Source organism: Etheostoma cragini, chromosome 9 (assembly GCF_013103735.1).
Source record: "Etheostoma cragini isolate CJK2018 chromosome 9, CSU_Ecrag_1.0, whole genome shotgun sequence".
Lineage (NCBI taxonomy): Eukaryota > Metazoa > Chordata > Actinopteri > Perciformes > Percidae > Etheostoma > Etheostoma cragini.
In genome coordinates, this window is record NC_048415.1 from 21036867 (window position 1) to 21055633 (window position 18767).

Consider the following 18767-nt stretch of genomic DNA (forward strand, 5'->3'; position numbering starts at 1 on the left):
AGACATAATCTAAAAAAAAAATCCAGAAATCACAATGTATGATTTTTTAACTATTTATTTGTATGATACAGCTGCAAAAAGTATTTGAACACCTGTCTATTAGCTAGAATTCTGACCCTCACAGACCTGTTAGTCTGCCTTCAGAATGTCCACCTCCACTCCATTTATTATCCTAAATTAGATGCACCTGTTTGAGGTTGTTAGCTGCATAAAGACACCTGGTCACCCCATACAATCAGTAAGAATCCAACTACTAACATGGCCAAGACCAAAGAGCTGTCCAAAGACACTCTAGACAAAATTGTCCCCCTCCACAAGGCTGGAAAAGGCTACGGGGAAATGTCCAAGCAGCTTGGTGAAAAAGGTCCACTGTTGGAGCAATCATTAGAAAATGGAAGAAGCTAAACATGACTGTCAATCTCCTTTGGACTGGGGCTCAATGCAAGATCTCACCTCATGGGGTCTCAATGATCCTAAGAAAGGGGAGAAATCAGCCCAGAACTACACGGGAGGAGCTGGTCAATGACCTGAAAAGAGCTGGGACCACCATTTCCAAGGTTAATGTTTGTAATACACTAAGACGTCATGGTTTGAAATCATGCATGGCACGGAAGGCTCCCCTGCTTAAACCCGCACGTGTCAAGGCCCGTCTTAAGTTTGCCAATGACCATTTGGATGATCCAGAGGAGTCATGGGAGAAAGTCATATGGTCAGATGGGACCAAAATAGAACTTTTGGTCATAATTCCACTAACCGTGTTTGGAGGAAGAAGAATGATGAGTACCATCCCAAGATCCCCATCCCTACAGTGAGGCATGGCGGTGGTAGCATCATGCTTTGGGTTTTTTTTTCTGCACATGGGACAGGGCGACTGCACTGTATTAAGGACAGGATGACCGGGGCCATGTATTGCAAGATTTTGGGGAACAACCTCCTTCCCTCAGTTAGAGCATTGAAGATGGGTCGAGGCTGGGTCTTCCAACATGACAATGACCCGAAGCACACAGCCAGGATAACCAAGGAGTGGCTCTGTAAGAAGCAGGTCAAGGTTCTGGCGTGGCCTAGCCAGTCTCCAGACCTAAACCCAATAGAGAATTTTTGGAGGGAGCTCAAACTCTGTGTTTCTCAGCGACAGCCCAGAAACCTGACTGATCTAGAGAAGATCTGTGTGGAGGAGTGGCCCAAAATCCCTTCTGCAGTGTGTGCAAACCTGGTGAAAAACTACAGGAAACAACATCATACATTGTGATTTCTGGATTTTCTTTTTTTACATTATGTCTCTCACAGTGGACATGCACCTACAATGACAATTTCAGACCCGTTGATGATTTCTAAGTGGGAGAACTTGCAAAATAGTAGTGTGGATAAATACTTATTTTCCTCACTGTATATATATATATATATATATATATATATATATATATATATATATAAACCCATACACACACACACACACACACACACACACACACACACACACACACATTTCTGTCCATGACTATAAACTTTGACTTTACCTCATCTCCCTCTTCCACCAGTCCTTGCATGGTGCTGAATAAGGAACCATATCCTCCTACTGTGACCAGGATTTCTTTGAAGGGGTCAATCTGGCGCCCATAGACCTTCCCATAAACCTGAGAAAGGGCCTTTACCAAAGATGGATGACCCTTGCAAATCAAAAGAAGACCAATTATTCAAATAACATAGTGTTGTTTCAACTATTAATGCCCCAAATCAAACACTGTAAAAGAACACTTTTCCTTTGCAATTACATTTATAAGAAATGATAACCAGGTTCAAAAAACAATCTGCTTTTTGTAGTAGTGGACCATGAGTGAGTGGTTACAGTTAGTTTATCGGTCTTACAAAGCCTCTGGTGTACTGGTTCATCCTGTCCACTGATGCAGCCTCTGCTAGTGCCTCCTTGACATAAGAAGGGGGAGGGATGTCTGGATAGCCTTGGCCCAGGTTAACAATGGATGGGTCTGCTGCCACTGACGTAAACGCCACCCTAAATGGACAACAAAATGAGCCATTATTAAATAGACTAGAGTTAAATAAAAATGTTCTAACTAAAGAATACATTTCTAGTAAAAATAACCCACAAAATATATTTGAAACTATAAACTGAAGTCTCTCACCCAAACCTATCACTACGGTTTGATGTCCGCATTGACTAAAAATTGTTACAAGCACAGCCAACAATGTGTGTGTTTTCCATACGGTCTCACCGAGACTTCCCAGTTTGATTTTAACATGTGTTTAATGTGTGTAAGCCTCACCAATTGCTAATTTTTCACTGGATTGAAATTTACTAAACATGCAGTAAACCCAAAGGATGATTTGTAACATGTATTCATGTAGATCAATAGTACTTGCTGAATGAATTAACCTTAGACACTGAAAGCCTTGAGTTAATGAACAAGGCAAGTGTCTGTGATTAGTTCACATGTCTGTGATAACAACAGTTATCTAAACTGCTAAAGGTAGTTGAATAAGTGTGTTTTTTATTAGATAATAAGATACATCAAATATATCAGATACAATCCTAAAATCAAGTTTGGCTAAAATGACACATTTATTTGGATTTATTTCTATGGATGCCAATAAGATTCTGGATGGAAAGTTGACTTTTAAAAAGTTGTCAAATGTTCCATTGACAAGAACAAAGTGATCTGTGGGTTTGGTTGTTGTGAACTGAGCCATCATCGCAGCACGTCAGGTCTGAAATACCACCTGTTGGCCAAGCACACAGCTGATACCCCCCTTTTATTGATGGACAGTGTTAAATTGTGTGAGATTTGCTCCAAGTGAGAATATTAGTGTGAAATTGAACACCACAGTAGGCTATATGCCAATGTTGATTTCAATAAATAATAAGCTTTTTTTGGTTTTCCATTACGAAAAAAAAAAAAAAATCAATGGTACAGTACCTGCTAACAAGTACTTCTTGTAGTACTACCTCAGTCGAGGTTCCAAGCGAGCTGAGGTGATACCAAAAAATGACGTAAAAACCTGCAGACTGCTGATTGGTCGGAGAGAATTGTGTCCTGATTGTGTCCTCAACACACCTGCCGTGTTTAAATAGTTGAGCCACGTTTTTTTTTTTGCTGCCTCCAGCTGCTTTAGAATCTAAATTTGTCTTCTGGCTGTGGCAACAGCCACATGCCGAGAATCAAAAACAACACACCTTCGACGCTCTGTGTGTGTTTCGTCCTCGTGCATAAGGCGGTACTGATCTCCAATGGCAAAAAGGACAGGGCACCGCGGCCAAATCAAGCACAGTCGAGGCAAGTCAAGCAGGTAAGATGAATAGAAAAACAGCATTAACGTGAAGCGTAAAAGAGACATTATCAGCCCAATGTACTTAAATTGACTAAACGTATGTTCAAGGTGGCGCTTTTAACTGTAATATCTATGCGGAATAGTTTAATGAATAATAACGCATCATATCTTTTTATTAGTAAAAACTAAAAGAGCAGAGTAACCATTAACATTTCTCTGTCAGGTAAATGTAGTAGTTACATGTTTTCTTTTGAAGTAGTACACAGTAATTCAGTAGAATACATTTGGGTAGGCAGGGTTGGCAACTATTTCCAATATTCACTTCTTTATACATGGTTTGAAATGGTCTTTGTACCACAACAGCAAAAAATAACTCATGGTCTCTGAAAAAGGATCAAAAATTATCTTTCATCTGTAGCTGCTGTAATCCTGTAAAAACGGCGAGGCCGTGATTGGTACAAACCAATGAGCCAATGAAATGCCTCCTTGCCCCTCTGCGCTCAGTGGCTGCTGGAGTTACTGCAAGTTTACTGGAGAAAGGAGGAAAAACCTTAGCAACAGATGCCCCTGCTGCAGTTCAATGAGACAAGCCAAGCAATGCACTGCACTAGTTGTGTAAAACATTCAGCAACAAATAATTTATTAACATGATTGCATGTTACAAATTATCTGATGTTGGTCATCCATTATCCTGATTTTTTTGGATGAACAGTACAAATTCCAACCCAATCCAGTAGAAAACAAGCAATAACTGAGGCTGACTACACATAGGCCTGAACAGAAGTTGTAAAGATTATTTTGTAAAACTACCCTACTTCCTCTTAATTGTGTAAATGACGTGAATCAGATTAAAACCAAATAGCACAAAGAATATAGGGCTACTGTACTTCGCTCTTTTCTAACATCGGAAAACTGTCTGGCTGTCTGGCATAACAGTGTGGTGTAAAATGGGAACATGATCAGAGTTCTGTTAACAGAACTCCTCTCTTGCGCTGCCATACAAAGAAAAAAGATTGTATTCTAAGATGAGAGAAAACACCTTTATTAATGCCCAGCGGGGAAATTTGGTTATTGCAACAGCACAATAGAAACAACAGAAACAAATAAAGATAGGTTTAGAAAGTGACAGACATAAATATTAAGCGGTACAAAAAGTAAAATAGAAACAATACAAGAGTATTTGGAGAAAAATGAAATGATAAAGAGACATGAAATAGTGTGATTAATAGCCAACAAGTGTATGTAGACCAGACTGATATGGTTAAGTAATGACACTCAAGTGTTGTCTGTATGCATGAAAGGCGGAGAGAGAGATGAGGGGATGACACGCAGCAAAGGGTCGCAGGTCGGATTCAAACCCGGGCCGCTGCAGGACTCAGCCAACATGGGGCGCACGCTCTTACAGGGTGAGCTAGAGGTCGCAATGTTTCTTTTACCATCTCCAGAGTTGATAATGATCTACAACCACCATGGTTACCAAACATGTTCACTCCTGAACAGATTTCTCAAGCCAAAAACAGCATTATTATGGCATACTAAAAATACACAGGTGTGGATGAAAAACACATTCTTCATTGAAGATGGATACTAAGCTAACATCCTGCTATCCTCACATGATCTAAAATGTCAACCTCATGGTGGCACTAGAGGGAACGTCGGGTTATCACTAAAGTCAGTAGGATTTATCTGCTGGGTTGGTACACACTCTGCTCCTGGGGTCCCATCTTCCCCAGCTGTATGGCAGTGCACTTGATATGACCAATATGAATTGTTTATATTTTCTGGCGATGCATAATCGACAGTAAGTCCAGTGCATCGACTGGTCGTCCAGAACATAGCCTAACCATTTCCTTGTTTTCCCTTTGTTATCAATGCGCCACTCTTTGAAAATTTCCATTTTTCTTTACCTTGTCCTCAACTGATAAGTTTCCTTTTCTTTCTACCTCACCTCAGCTATACGATGTCACAGACTAGCGCTGAAAACTACTCAACAAAAGTCTGGCTTTGACGTAAATATGCGAGGTCAAAGCCCTGGCTGTGAACGGTTTCATTTCCTAAAAGTTCTTCACAATAAAAGTCCTCCGTTATTTTGGTATTTGATTGTTCTTATTATGAAGCAACAAAATCTGGAAATGTTGGGGATTTATTAGCAGTAACGTAACACCACTCCATTGTGCATCATTGATACGTAGAAACAGCATTCTTTGACAAAAGCTGTTCAATCCATTACGAGTAAAATGAGTACATTCCACCCGTCACTGTGGCTGGTATACAAGGCAAAGTCACCCATAACTTTGAAAAAGTACCCTGCAAATTTCCCACCCTGCTCTAAATAATTGTAGTTACGTTTTTTTCATAAGATAAATGCTGGAATAATGTAACATATTGCAGATTTCTCAGAATTGTCTTATTTTCAGTGGATCTTTAATTCGTTTTTAATTACTTTATTTAACATGATTATTGAAGGTGAACAATGTAGCAAAAAGAAACCCAAATCCTATAAATGAAATATAAAACTATCTGCCAAAAAAATTGCAATTACATTTTTTTACCCAAATCGTTCAACCCTTGTATTACTAGAACCAGTATAGTGCCCGTCGAAAATGTGCCTGTTTGGAATGGGCCGAATGCTTGGCCTATAGTACTGCTGTTTGTAGAATTCTTCAAAACCACATTGTACACCGATATGACTTACAGAAGAACCCCAAATCTCTTATTCCACTGTAAAGCCTACTAGGCTACGTCTACATCAGAGGAAGACATTGTATGCCGACTTATTACTGTATTAACCTGACAGAGAGCGGGGCAGATTCAGAATCTAATCACAAAATATCACGATGACAATGTGGAGTAACCAGACATTGTCATGAGACATGGACTCATGGCGGTGCGCTACCTACCTGGCCCGTTACGAGAGAGAGAGAGAGAGAGAGAGAGAGAGAGAGAGAGAGAGAGAGAGAGCGAGAGAGCGAGAGAGCGAGAGAGAGAGAGAGAGACTGTGTTGTCTCATGCAGTATGATCATTAAGCAATTTAACATTTCAGCGGATTTGATTCGGGGGGGTATTTTGGCCATAGTAATGTTATTAGTGTTGTAAGTAATTAGTAGACTTAATTACCCGACCCAGGGTGAGTCTGATAACTCTCTGTTCAACTCTACCATTTTCTCACGTGCCACTGCGCTCAATAATCTCTGAGATTACATTCTGTTCTGCCAGCTCACAGCAAGCAGGAAAAGAGTCAAAAGCTGTAACACCCCAACCCCCCGCTGTTGTAAAGTGTTGTCTGCAGCTGGTTGTGCTTTGCATGTGTAGGACTGAAATGTCCTTAAATTTGTGAATTGTCGTTTGTTTATTCAAAGTCCAAAAACAGTTCAAAGTAGTGCTACTTTGCCCATTTTTGTGGGTTTGAGGTGTATTTCACATTTTAACTGTCAAATCTTGTATGCTTTCTTTCACCCTCTCTGTCTCTGGTCCTGTGCTGTGTGCAGTGTGAGTGGGGGGAGTGGCCAGCGGTGAGAGCGGCAAAAGCCAATGTGTGCTTCTTTTACCGATATACAGTGCCTTGGGAAAGTATTCGGCCCCCTTGAACTTTTCAACCTTTTGACACATTTCAGGCTTAAAACATAAAAATATAAAAAATTGTATTTTTTGTGAAGAATCACCAACAAGTGGGACACAATTGTGAAGTGGAACAAAATCTATTGGATATTTTAAACTTTTTTAGCAAATAAAAAGCTGAAAAGTGGTGCGTGCAAAATTATTAGGCCCCTTTACTTTCAGTGCAGCAAACTCACTCCAGAAGTTCAGCGAGGATCTCTGAATGATCCAATGTTGTCCTAAATGACTGATGGTGATAAATAGAATCCACCTGTGTGTGATCAAGTCTCTGTATACATGCACCTGCTCTGTGATAGTCTCAGGGTTCTGTTGAAAGCGCAGAGAGCATCATAAAGACCAAGGAACAAACCAGGCAGGTCCGTAATACTGTTGTGGAGAAGTTTAAAGCTGGATTTGGATACAAAAAGATTTACCAAGCTTTAAACATCCAAAGGAGCACTGTGCAAGCAACCATTTTAAAATGGAAGGAGTTTCAGACCACTCCAAATCTACCAAGACCTGGCCGTCCCTGTAAACTTTCAGCTCAGACAAGGAGAAGTCTGATCAAGATGCAGCCAAGAGGCCCATGATCACTCTGGATGAACTGCAGAGAACTACAGCTGAGGTGGGAGAGTCTGTCCATTGGACAACAATCAGTCGTACACTGCACAAATCTGGCCTTCATGGAAGAGTGGAAAGAAGAAAGCCATTTCTCAAAGATATCCATAAAAAGTCTTGTCTAAAGTTTGCCACAAGCCACCCGGGAGACGCACCAAACATGTGGAAGAAGGTGCTCTGGTGAGATGAAACCAAAATCATACTTTTAGGCCACAATGCAAAACGATATGTTTGGCGTAAAAGCAACACAGCTCATCACCCTCAACACACCATCCCTACTGTCAAACATGGTGGTGGCAGCATCATGGTTTTGGCCTGCTTTCTTCAGCAGGGACAGGGAAGATGGTTAAAATTGAGGGGAAGATGGATGCAGCCGAATACAGGACCATTCTGGTTGAAAACCTGTTGGAGTCTGCAAAAGACCTGAAACTGGAGCGGAGATTTATCTTCCAACAAGACAATGATCCCAAACATACAGCAAAATCTACAAAGGAATGGTTCACAAATAAACGTATCCAGGTGTTAGAATGGCCAAGTCGAAGTCCAGACCTGAATCCAATCGAGAATCTGTGGAAAGAACTGAAAACTGCTGTTCACAAACGCTCTCCATCCAACCTCACTGAGCTCAAGCTGTTTTGCAAGGAAGAATGGGCAAGAATTTCAGTCTCTCGATGTGCAAAACTGATAGAGCCATACCCCAAGCGACTTGCAGCTGTAATCGCAGCAAAAGGTGGCTCTACAAAGTATTAACGCAAGGGGGCCGAATAATTTTGCACGCACCACTTCTCAGTTTTTTATTTGCTAAAAAGGTTTAAAATATCCAATAGATTTCGTTCCACTTCACAATTGTGTCCCACTTGTTGGTGATTCTTCACAAAAAATAAACATGTTATATCTTTATGTTTGAAGCCTGAAATGTGTCAAAAGGTTGAAAAGTTCAAGGGGGCCGAATACTTTTGCAAGTCACTGTATGTATTTAACGATATATATTTCTAATCCAAACAACGTCAAACTTGGCACCTCACTTACTAGTGCCCGTAGCAGGACACTTGTCAAGTTTGAAATCCATCGGACTAACGGTTTGAGAGATATGCGAATAACACACACACACACACAGCAATTTATAGATAGAATAGGCAAGAGTCAATGTAACACAATAATATAATATGTACGTTATGATAAAGTGAGGGAATGAGACATAGTATAAAACGCATAGTAGTAATTTAAGTAGTATTTTTTCACTTACCAGACATTCTTGTCCAGTCCCTGGATTCTTTTGGAGTGTGTGTGTCTGGATGTCATTATTTGCTGCAACACAAAACCAAGATACATTACGCCTGAACTAAAATCATTTTAAATGTTGCAATACCTACTACTTACTTGCTTGTCCAACAAGCTGTCTGATAGAAGTTAAATAATCCACAACTCACTTTGGTAGTACATTAACAAACCAGGACTTTGGTCAGTGGTTTTATTTAACTGTTGTGGGCATGTCTGTATGCATAATCCAGCAGCACTATGCCCTCACTGCACTGGCGTGAATCTCGCATTACCTGACCTTCCTTCAAGACACTGTGGAGAAAGGTCTGGCTAGTCCACACAGCAATCCGGGATGGGCGAAAAAACTTGATCTGGTTTACCGGCATTTCTTTAAACCATTCACAATTACCTTGGGTGGTGCTGAGCACCTCTGTACAATAGCCTCGGAAAGGGACTTGTTTTGTTGGAACACGTTCAAAGGTTGTTTTAGTCGTGCCACAGAAAACTCAGATTGGACAGATAGTCTAGCTAGCTGTCTGGATTTACCCTGCAGAGATCTGAGGAAAAGTTAACCATAGTGAATTGAAATAAGCGCCATCCGGTGAAATTTCAGGCGGCACCAGAGCCATACAGGAAGTGGAACGTCATAGACTTCATTGGCGTTAATGTACTGAGCTTTTAAAGACAGAATAGTAAAAAATAACTCATGCACCTCTCCATCCAAGTACCTAGACATTTAACAGTGCACATACCCCTTTTATCAGTGTCTAATGTATGATAAGCTTGCCAAATAGTTTATCACCAACTATAATATTACACAGTATAGCTAAATTCAAAGTTCATAAAGTGGACTTCACTTACCTGTGAAGTACAAAACCTTCTCCTGCAGTATATCGTAGATGAATGAAATGCAAACTTGGAGCAATTCAGGACTTGTCGAGCTATGTTCATGCTACACAAAAAGGGAGAGATTAAAAATACAATGAAGATGATTTTTCCTTATCTTGCGCTCCTGTGATAACTGACAAGAATTATTCTGTCACAGCAGCTGCTTGCTCCGATGTTGCAAGGTGTATATCTATTTGCAGTTCTACGGTTCACGCTGACATTTCCCACTGCAGCACTCTTTTTAGGACAATTAGGTCAGTTTGAACAAATAATTGGGACATCAACTCTAAGTGACTGAAACTGGCAATGTAACACTGACTACAAAAAATGAGAGGGCATAGGAAAATATAAGAAATAAATTGATCAAACGCAAAAACAGTAATGCTGACAAAACTATATTTTTTATTTAAATCATTCAGTATGTTGGGGTTATTGTGCTGTTTGTTTACCCCAAATAATAAAAACAATTCTTAATTCAAAATCATGTAACATAGTACATGTTTAAAAACAAAGAAACTTATAATTGCGAATATTACAACATAAAAACAAAACAAAAATGAGGCATACTAATAATGCAGGGAGCTCTTTACAATTAGTACAAACAAATTAGTATTTAGGACAGTAAACTTGGCTTGTTGGTCGGACAACAATGGTTTCTGAACAGGTCACCTTGGGCTCCAGTGAATGGCTTTTTATATTTTTATCCCACAGTTTATATTTGATTTAACGTTGGTCCTGCAAAACGACAACAGATGGCGCAAGTGTGCTAGCGGTTCCACATAAACCCAGCAGTGTTCTGACCATGCACTGTCCGGTGCTGTCATTTCCAGCCAGATATTATGTAGCCATTGGCCTGTATACACTGTCGGGGAAGTTATTGACCCAGTCCTTTGCCATTAGTAGGTTTTCACCCATAGAATATTAACGGTCTATTTTTCACCACAGAAAACTGCATGTTGTTAGTAAACAATGTTCTATGGTTAGCAACAGTCGAAGACCGCATAAAGCTAGCCGTTTCTGGCTAACGTTAGCTTTAGCGGTGACAACATTTTGTTTTAGCTAGCTGCCAAAGGAGCTGGCCGGTGCGTTATATTGCTCTTGCATTGTATCACGGTGATGAAAGCAACTGCCATCGGAACCACGTACCATGTAACGTTACTGATAGAAAGTAAAGCACCACCGCTCTGCAACCACAACTTACTTGTCGTTGCCCAAACAAAAAAGCTCCCGTCAAGCTCTGTACGCTGTGGTCAGGAGGAGGAGACGTCCTAAATGAAGTGGTGATGCATTTACTGCTATCGGAAATTAGGTATAGTTAAATGTGGAACACGAACAATGTACATTAACTGACGAAGCAATAGGCTTTTTTTTCTTTTCTTTTTTAATAGAGTAAGGTAACAAAAAGTGCTTCTCAGATTGTTTTTGGGCATTTACTTACTAATATTATCAGTTACTATTGTGTGTATTTGCTATTAAAATTTGCTTAACATTTGTTAATGATGATGAAAATCGGTTTAATAATACAAGCCTATCTACCATTCATTGTTTTCTCTCCATGGTATTGTGTTACTGCATTACAAGTTGTCGTCTTTTAAGTTATTGGTTTAGACGAAGTCGACAACAGCTCACACAACCCTTTATGAAAGACTTTCTACGTGGTAACAGTGAAGGCAGCATTGTCCCAAGTTGTTTGCAAATTTTGTTTCCCAGGAAGGTGAAGGAATGTCCCGCCCTACTCTGCTTTACTATGTCTCTGGTTGGCTTGCCCTGGACTTCTTCCCCTAACCTTAACCAATCTCACTCTTCGATCTTAAATTTAAGCAATCCATCCAGCCAACGAAGGCAACGAGTACTAGCCAATCACAGTCATAGTGAGCAGGTCACACCCTCAACATCCTGAGGCTATGTAAAATTTGAGACTTGCCCATTATTGAGACACGTGTGTGCCGAAAACAATGTTCATTTTTTATTATTATTATTTATTCATTCATTCAAATTACAAATATACAAACAAACAAGACATTTTTCATTTCAAAAAAAGAACTTATGCCTCCGGTCGAGCAAATAACCAAAACATATAAGCTTACACACAAATCAACATGAAGAAGAAAAATGAAATAATTTAGAGAAAAAAACAGAAGGGGCTATCTCAAATTAAGTTAAAAGTTGCAAGTAAATAAATCAAATCAAGGGTTTTTTCATCCTCAGTTTTTTTTTTAGTTATTTACATTATACAAACGATTTAACTCATTCTTCCATTGGATGGGAAGGAAGGGTTTGGTCTTAAAATATCTACATTTATGTATAAAATGTTTTCCATCAGCACAAAATTTTTGAGGACAAAATCTACCTTCTTATCTTCAACAAAAACACCCAACTTTATATTTATCACTTTCAGAGGTGGCATTGTAATTTCCCTGGTCTGTAACCAGCTCTGCAGATCTCTCCAAGGATTGCACCGACTCACATAGAAAGAAAATACATGATCTAGATTCTCCTTTTTCACAAAAAACACAGGTATTTGTTTTAAAATTGAATCTCTGCCTTATGAATTCATTTGTATTGTGAATTTCATTTAATTTCATTTGAAGTTTTAAATGAAATTAAACTCTTTTTACCTTCAGAAGAAGAGTGAATGAGATACACCTTTTGCCTATTTTCTTAAGCTCTCCATCACCAAATTCTTTTGAACAAATGTTCTTCTTACTGGATTAGGATGAAATTATTTTAATAGAATATGTCTAAAAACTTTGTTTGTACACTGATAGTCACAGAAATCAAGTGTTTCAATGCAGAGCTGCCTTAGACCAGGAGAAACTTTGGAGTAGGCCTACCTAATGTCTTCTCTCACCATTGATTTTAGAGACCCTGGAATAGCTTCCAACCATCTATCGTAAGACTTGACATTGCATTGAAGTTGATATTTCTCACAAACTCCACATACTCAAACAAGATCCCATTAGTGCAGAAAACAACTGTAATTCGGCTATCTATATGTTCTACTATGCTAGCAATTTTGGAATTAAATAGCAGCATGTTTACCAGCACATGCAGACAATAAAGTTACAAATTGAGGCGAGAGGTTATCTTGCATAACTGCATGGAATGTAGCCAAGGGGGGTAAGCAAGCATTTGTGGGGAGATTCTGAGGCTAACAAGCCATCATGCTAGCATTATATTGACGGCCATTCATTTTGGAGTCACTTTGACAGCAACTAACTTTACACGTGTATTGTTTAAAGGCTCTATTTTCCCTTTGTTTATTTCCAAAAAAATGTTTTATAGATTGGAAATACTTTGGTATTTGGCAATTGAATTCACAAAGTTACATTTATCCACAAACAGATGTCTCTTGGCACAGCTACCAGAAGACTTAGGGACAGTTCAGTATATCTAGAATGGACCAGTGGAGGAAAACAGGGGAGGGTCATGTCTTTTTACTTTTTTCTGTCTAGGGTTGAGGGTCATCAAACTTTTTTTAGTCCAGGGGTGAGGGTCATCCAACCTTTGTTCAGACATCTTCTGAAAAATAATTGTATTCATTAGCATAATTGCTGTACTGTTTAGTTCAAAAACATCCAAACACCAAAGAAAAAACATAGCGGACCAGACGCAAGCTCTTATTTGGAAAAGACGAAGCTTGGGGACGGCATGCAGCCGGGAGAGCATGAGACGGGAGGTCTCCAGGCTGCAGCCATACATGACTCAAATATCCTTTTCCTTGATTATCTGTGAAATTGTGCAAACAAAAGCTTTTTCAAGTCATTTGAGATGTAAACAGTGGTAGCATGCAAGCTGCCTAATTGCTGCTCGTCTGAGAAATGGAGTTTTGGATAATATTCATATTTACCCATAGACAGTTAAAGAAATGTACCAACAGATGTCGTTGTTCTGGACGGAGACCAGTGAAGGAAAATAAAAGCACTTTTCCGGTGTTGGCTAGGCGTAACTGCGCAATCAGCAGAGACAGCGAGCGTAGGTGCATGTTAGGAGATAACACTGGCACAGGCTAATTACTGCTAACTAACATGCTAGTTAATGTTAGTAATTAAACCTAAATTAGCTGATCTATGTCAAAACTGTGTGCAAGCTTCTCCTGTACGCTGATTTGTCGTCTGTGCAACAGTAAGTAGCGTGTTTATGACACAATTGTTAGCTTATTTTTACAAAAACGTGAGCTACAAGCCTTTTGTACATTGTTGTGTTTCTTTAGAGGTAAACAATGCATAACTAGAGTCTTTAAACGCTTCAATGTAAAGTTATTCACTGTCAAAGTGGCGCCAAAATGAATGGCAGTCAATGGGCTGAAATGGCCTCCACAACAGTGGAGTGTGATGTGTAAGAGGAGAAGGTAGAGGTTAAATCATGTATGTCATGGTTGTATAAAAACAATGGTCACATCTTTGCTAAGCACAAACCTCAACTAAAGGCATCTCTTCTTTCCTAAACATTTGGTAGAGTCATAGAAAACTGTTTGACTGCCAAAGGGAGGGCCTCGTCCTATTTGACTCATGACCCCAAAGCTCTTCTGGTAGCTCCTTAAATAAAATATGAACAACCCCTCACAATCATCAAGCTCAGTTTGAGGCGGCCCTAACGCTTAGCCATCACATGTTGAAGAGATTTGTTGGGAAAAGGTTTGGCTATTGCCACACACGTTTTTCTCAAACAACAAAGTCAAGGAGATATCCTTAAAAATGCTCCACAGATTCTACCCAACTAACCATTATCTGCAGAAAATAAAAATAGACATTACTATCAGCTGTACTTTTTGTGGAGAACTAAAAGCAAAGGGAATTTAATTTTTAAAAAAGTATTTCATTTTTTCCAGGCTTAACGCACTATTACAGCACATTTTTGTACAGAATGTCATAGAGAAAAAACAGAATGGAAAAAATGTCACGACTGCTAAAGAAAGAGCGTCTCCCAAGGAGAAGGGAAAAAGAGAAATTCTGGCATTCAAAGGCTGCAAGCTTTTTATTCTCATTTTTTATTAAAGGACAGAAAAAAACCTGTTATGAAATGTTTCCCTTTGCAAGTGAAATTTTTTTGCTACAGAAGGAATGACAATTTATTTGTTCCATTTGAGATTGTGTATGTTTAGGTGATTAATGTATGCTTGTGTGTACAATTTAAACATTTACATTTAGATAATTTGTGGAAACCTTTCCAAGTATGGACCAAGTAACCGTTTATGTTGCAGGGTTTGCTTCTCGAGTGCATAGCTTTGACATTCCCTCGGTTGGGGTCCTCTACAATGAAATATAGACGCCCTTTTTTCTTTTCTTTTTTGATTATTTTGATACATGGTACTGGTACATTAATTTTGATCTTGGCAATATACCAACAAACTATGGAGCAGATTGTCACATTTTATTGCTGTTCATATTTACCTTCAATACACATTACTTTGGGGAAATGTATTGTTTGGATTCACTCAATATGATAAAAAGCTTTATTCAGAGTGTTACCCATAGATTTAATTATTATTTAATTTTTTATTATTTAATTTTTTTTACAGACAATTTTACAAGTTGATGTTTTTGAAAAAGAAACCAAGCTTTTTGGAGGTGGCTGCCAATATTAAACAATATTTATTTTTCCATTTCTACCTGTGAAAACAAGAAAGCTGGTATATCATATGAACTTTGTAAGCTTTACAAAATATTTGTATCAAGTTTTTTGCTTGGTTTTGTTGTTTTTCCTTTAGGAACCAACTGTAAAGATGTACAGAAGATGATGTTTCTAACTCCACATTCTTCAATAAATCTTGGTTTTGAAAAAAAAAAAAAACTCTGCCGTCACCCAAAAAGTGCTTCTAATTGACGTCACTGGTCTCAGTCAAAGTCTATGACATCGCTGTGTTCATTTCTTTCAATGTCTATGAATGTAGACTATGGACTTCTGCACAGGCACATTTAAACCCCAAACGGTGTGCACCATGTTGCTACGGTTTCCGTGTTGAACCACATGTTTCCTCGTTACGGTGTGAAACCGTGATGCAATGGGCTTGGAGATATGTTTTCTCTCATTTGGTGGGCATGTCACAGGTGATACCCAATCAGCAGAGACTTGCATGTTAACTCATGATAATAATAATAATAATAATAATAATAATAATAATAATAATAATAATAATAATAATAATAATAATAGTAATAATAATGACAGGATGTTCAACACACCCCTGTTTTACTTTAAATAAACATGTTGCTATGTTTTGTCTGGGCCAAAATTGTTGTTTATTGTAATTTATTGATGTTATCAACAAAATAGTAGACGATTCAACTGCAGACACCAATGCACATTGTCTAAGGGTTTGTGGTTGTTTCATTATTTCATCAAGCATTCAGGCGGTTTGCACAGAAGTTATTTATTGGATATTGGATATATTTATATAAATCCAATATATAAATTAATTATTCCTCAAGATATGGTAAATCTGTTGAAAAGTGCAGCTGGCGATAGTTATAGTAGTATTGTCAAACTATAAACCAGCACACCAATTACAATTACCAAAACAAACCACCATGTTCTGGACAACACATTACAAACTAGCCCTAACAAAAAGAAAACATTTGCATTTCAGAACATAAAGCACAATTACAGCAGTGCCAGTTGGCAAAATGTGGATAAATATATTATTCAGTGCCTTTATATGTTGCATTAGCCTCACGTTATTTGTGCATGTAACTGTGCATAGGAAATCTGTCCAAGCAACAGTATAGCATGAGTGCAAGCATACAGTTTGAGCAGAGGCAGAGCACATGCAAGCACAAGCACTTGCTATTTGAGTGTGAGGGCAGGGTTTTAAGGGAAAGCATTCCATTGCAGTCCCATTCAAATCCATTTAAAAATCCATACGGTATAGCACTAAGGAGGAGGGTCTGGCTAGTCCACACAGCATTCCAGGGATGATAGAAAAACATGCTCTGGTTTATTGGCATTTCTTTAAAACAATCACAATTATCTTAGGCGGTGCTGCTGAAAAATAGCCTCGGGAAAGAACTTGTTTTGGACAGATAGTCTAGCTAGCTGTCTGGATTTACCCTGAAGAGATCTGAGGAGCAGTTACCCACAGTCCTCATAGGACGCCCGGATAGCTCAGTTGGTAGAGCGGGCGTCCATATATAGAGGTTAACTCCTTGACGCTTACATTGAGTTTAGAATTACACACAAACAACACAAAGAAAGTGGAAGGTGACGCACATCCGGACGAAAAAAAAGGAGATCCAGCAGAATTTCTGGCGGCACCGGAGCAATGTCGGCAGTGGAACGTCGTGGATATAGACTAACATGCGAGTAAAAACCTCTCTGACAGCCTCTACCCTTCTTGTGTTGCATAATGGGGCATTTGCGGGGATACAGGGATTTGCAACTTGGGGGAAAGAAAGTGGGACAGGGCTGTGAAGTGGGGGGCTACTCCTGATGCCCATGGTTTGATAAATTGGGAATTTTACTTCATGCTGACCAGCTGAAAAGGAATTAGGAGTTACATTTTAAGTTGTAGCATCCTGTAAATTATCAACAGGATGTCTTCAGATTGAATTCTTGATGTGCTTAAAAGTGTTTGGCCTGTATGAGACCTGGCACCCTGCAGTAATTCCACAAAGCATAATGAGTGGCTCAGCAAGGTATGTTGAGTCTAACGCCAGTGCTTTCCTTGTCACGAAGGTGGCTCTCTGGTTGTTGGACAGTGTCAGACCTAAATACAGTTCTTGAGTAGACTATAACATTTAAAAATAGGCCACTGCTTCCAGCTTAAAATGTCAGAGCTGTAGAAAGAGCAGCTGTCACGTTAGAAATAAACGGTCGGCATTAGAGTGCATCAAGTGGTGAAAAAATTAACCCACATTCCAACATTCCTCTCTTGTGTTATTTGTAGCAACAGTGTTTCTTTTGCTGTGAATTGTTGTTCATCTCCCTCATTGTCAGAAGTAGGCTCCACCCGATCGATCCATTCAGTGCAGTAGAAGAGTCAAATGACGCTTTTAATGTCCCCCTTTTATGGGAAGTGCACAGAGACTGAAAAAGAAAACCAGAGTTAACAGAGAAATTTGATAACCACCGCCCTGTTACGTCTGATTGGAGCTTCAGGCTTTGTCGAGCCAGCGAAGGCAAAGAAACCTTGGCTCCTTTTGAACTTCATTTGCGGTACATTCCTCTGCTTTGTGTTACGTTGCTTTCAAATGCAAGTAGGTCTTCCCTACTTGTCTTTAATAAAGGTTTCCAGCTGTTTCTTTTGTAATGGGTAGACCGACAACTTGTGTGAAAATGCCAATGAAGCTTGCAGCAGTAAACCTTGGGTCACCAATAACATCCCAATGATCGTTGTGATGCAAATGCTTCTTCTACTCAAGTCAGCATGTTACAAAAACAATACAATCATATTATAACTTGGGAACATTAGCCTGGAAACAACATAAACTGTTGTCCAAGTGTACACATTTATGTTCAACTTTCTAATTTGTGTCAAGGGCTAATAGTTGCAAAACAAAGGTTACTATAAGAAATATGCAACAACAACAAAATACCCTCCTTTACATAAATGGGATGGTCAACATATTAGAAACTCCTCTCAGTCCAACACAATGTGATTCAAAACCACAAACCACAACCTCCACAATGACCATAAAGTAGAATCAATATCTCTATGAAAGAGTTAATTAACGAGGATGGAACAGACGGATCTGGATTGTATTGTATGTATAGTATGCATCTTTCCTCCAAGTAACAGCTACTTGTTTCACATAAGCAAAAGGAAATCTTCAAATGTCAGCCATAGCTAAGATATTAGATCATAATAGTTGGATTGTTCTTAACAGCTGTAAAAGCCAACAGTGCTCAAATCAGCTTCAGCCTTTGTGCAGCGGGAAGAAGAGGGACAAGTGGAGTGTGAAGGAGACAGTAATCTCTATGAGGTGCCGTTTGCAAAGCGGCTCACGCTAAAAATAACAGCAACATTTTGTCACATTCAACTTCAAACAATGTTTTTAAAAAACTGGTTGTGAATTTTTGAGGCTCACTTTTTTGCACATTTACAAGAATATTTGTCAACTTAGAGATATTTTAAAAATTTTAATCCAAAAATTAAATGTTACATGAAAATGTTAAGGTTA

At 39.0% G+C, this 18767-nt stretch overlaps 1 protein-coding gene across 2 annotated transcripts in view; it reads right to left on the reverse strand.

Moving 5' to 3' along the window:
* Nucleotides 1-10937, reverse strand: part of LOC117950718 (kynurenine--oxoglutarate transaminase 3-like) — a 17524-nt gene extending 6587 nt beyond the window's left edge. Inside the window, exons 1-5 of one of the 2 annotated variants that reach the window (XM_034882053.1) lie at nt 10850-10937; nt 9622-9712; nt 8747-8808; nt 1867-2011; nt 1518-1667 (exon numbers count right to left, since the gene is read on the reverse strand). In XM_034882053.1, the coding sequence (XP_034737944.1) occupies nt 1518-1667; nt 1867-2011; nt 8747-8808; nt 9622-9711 (447 nt within the window). In that variant the 5' untranslated portion in view covers nt 9712; nt 10850-10937. Of the gene's footprint in view, nt 1-1517; nt 1668-1866; nt 2012-8746; nt 8809-9621; nt 9713-10794 lie in introns of both variants that reach the window. The other variant, XM_034882052.1, reaches the window with a different exon arrangement.
* Between the last annotated feature and the right edge of the window lie 7830 nt (nt 10938-18767).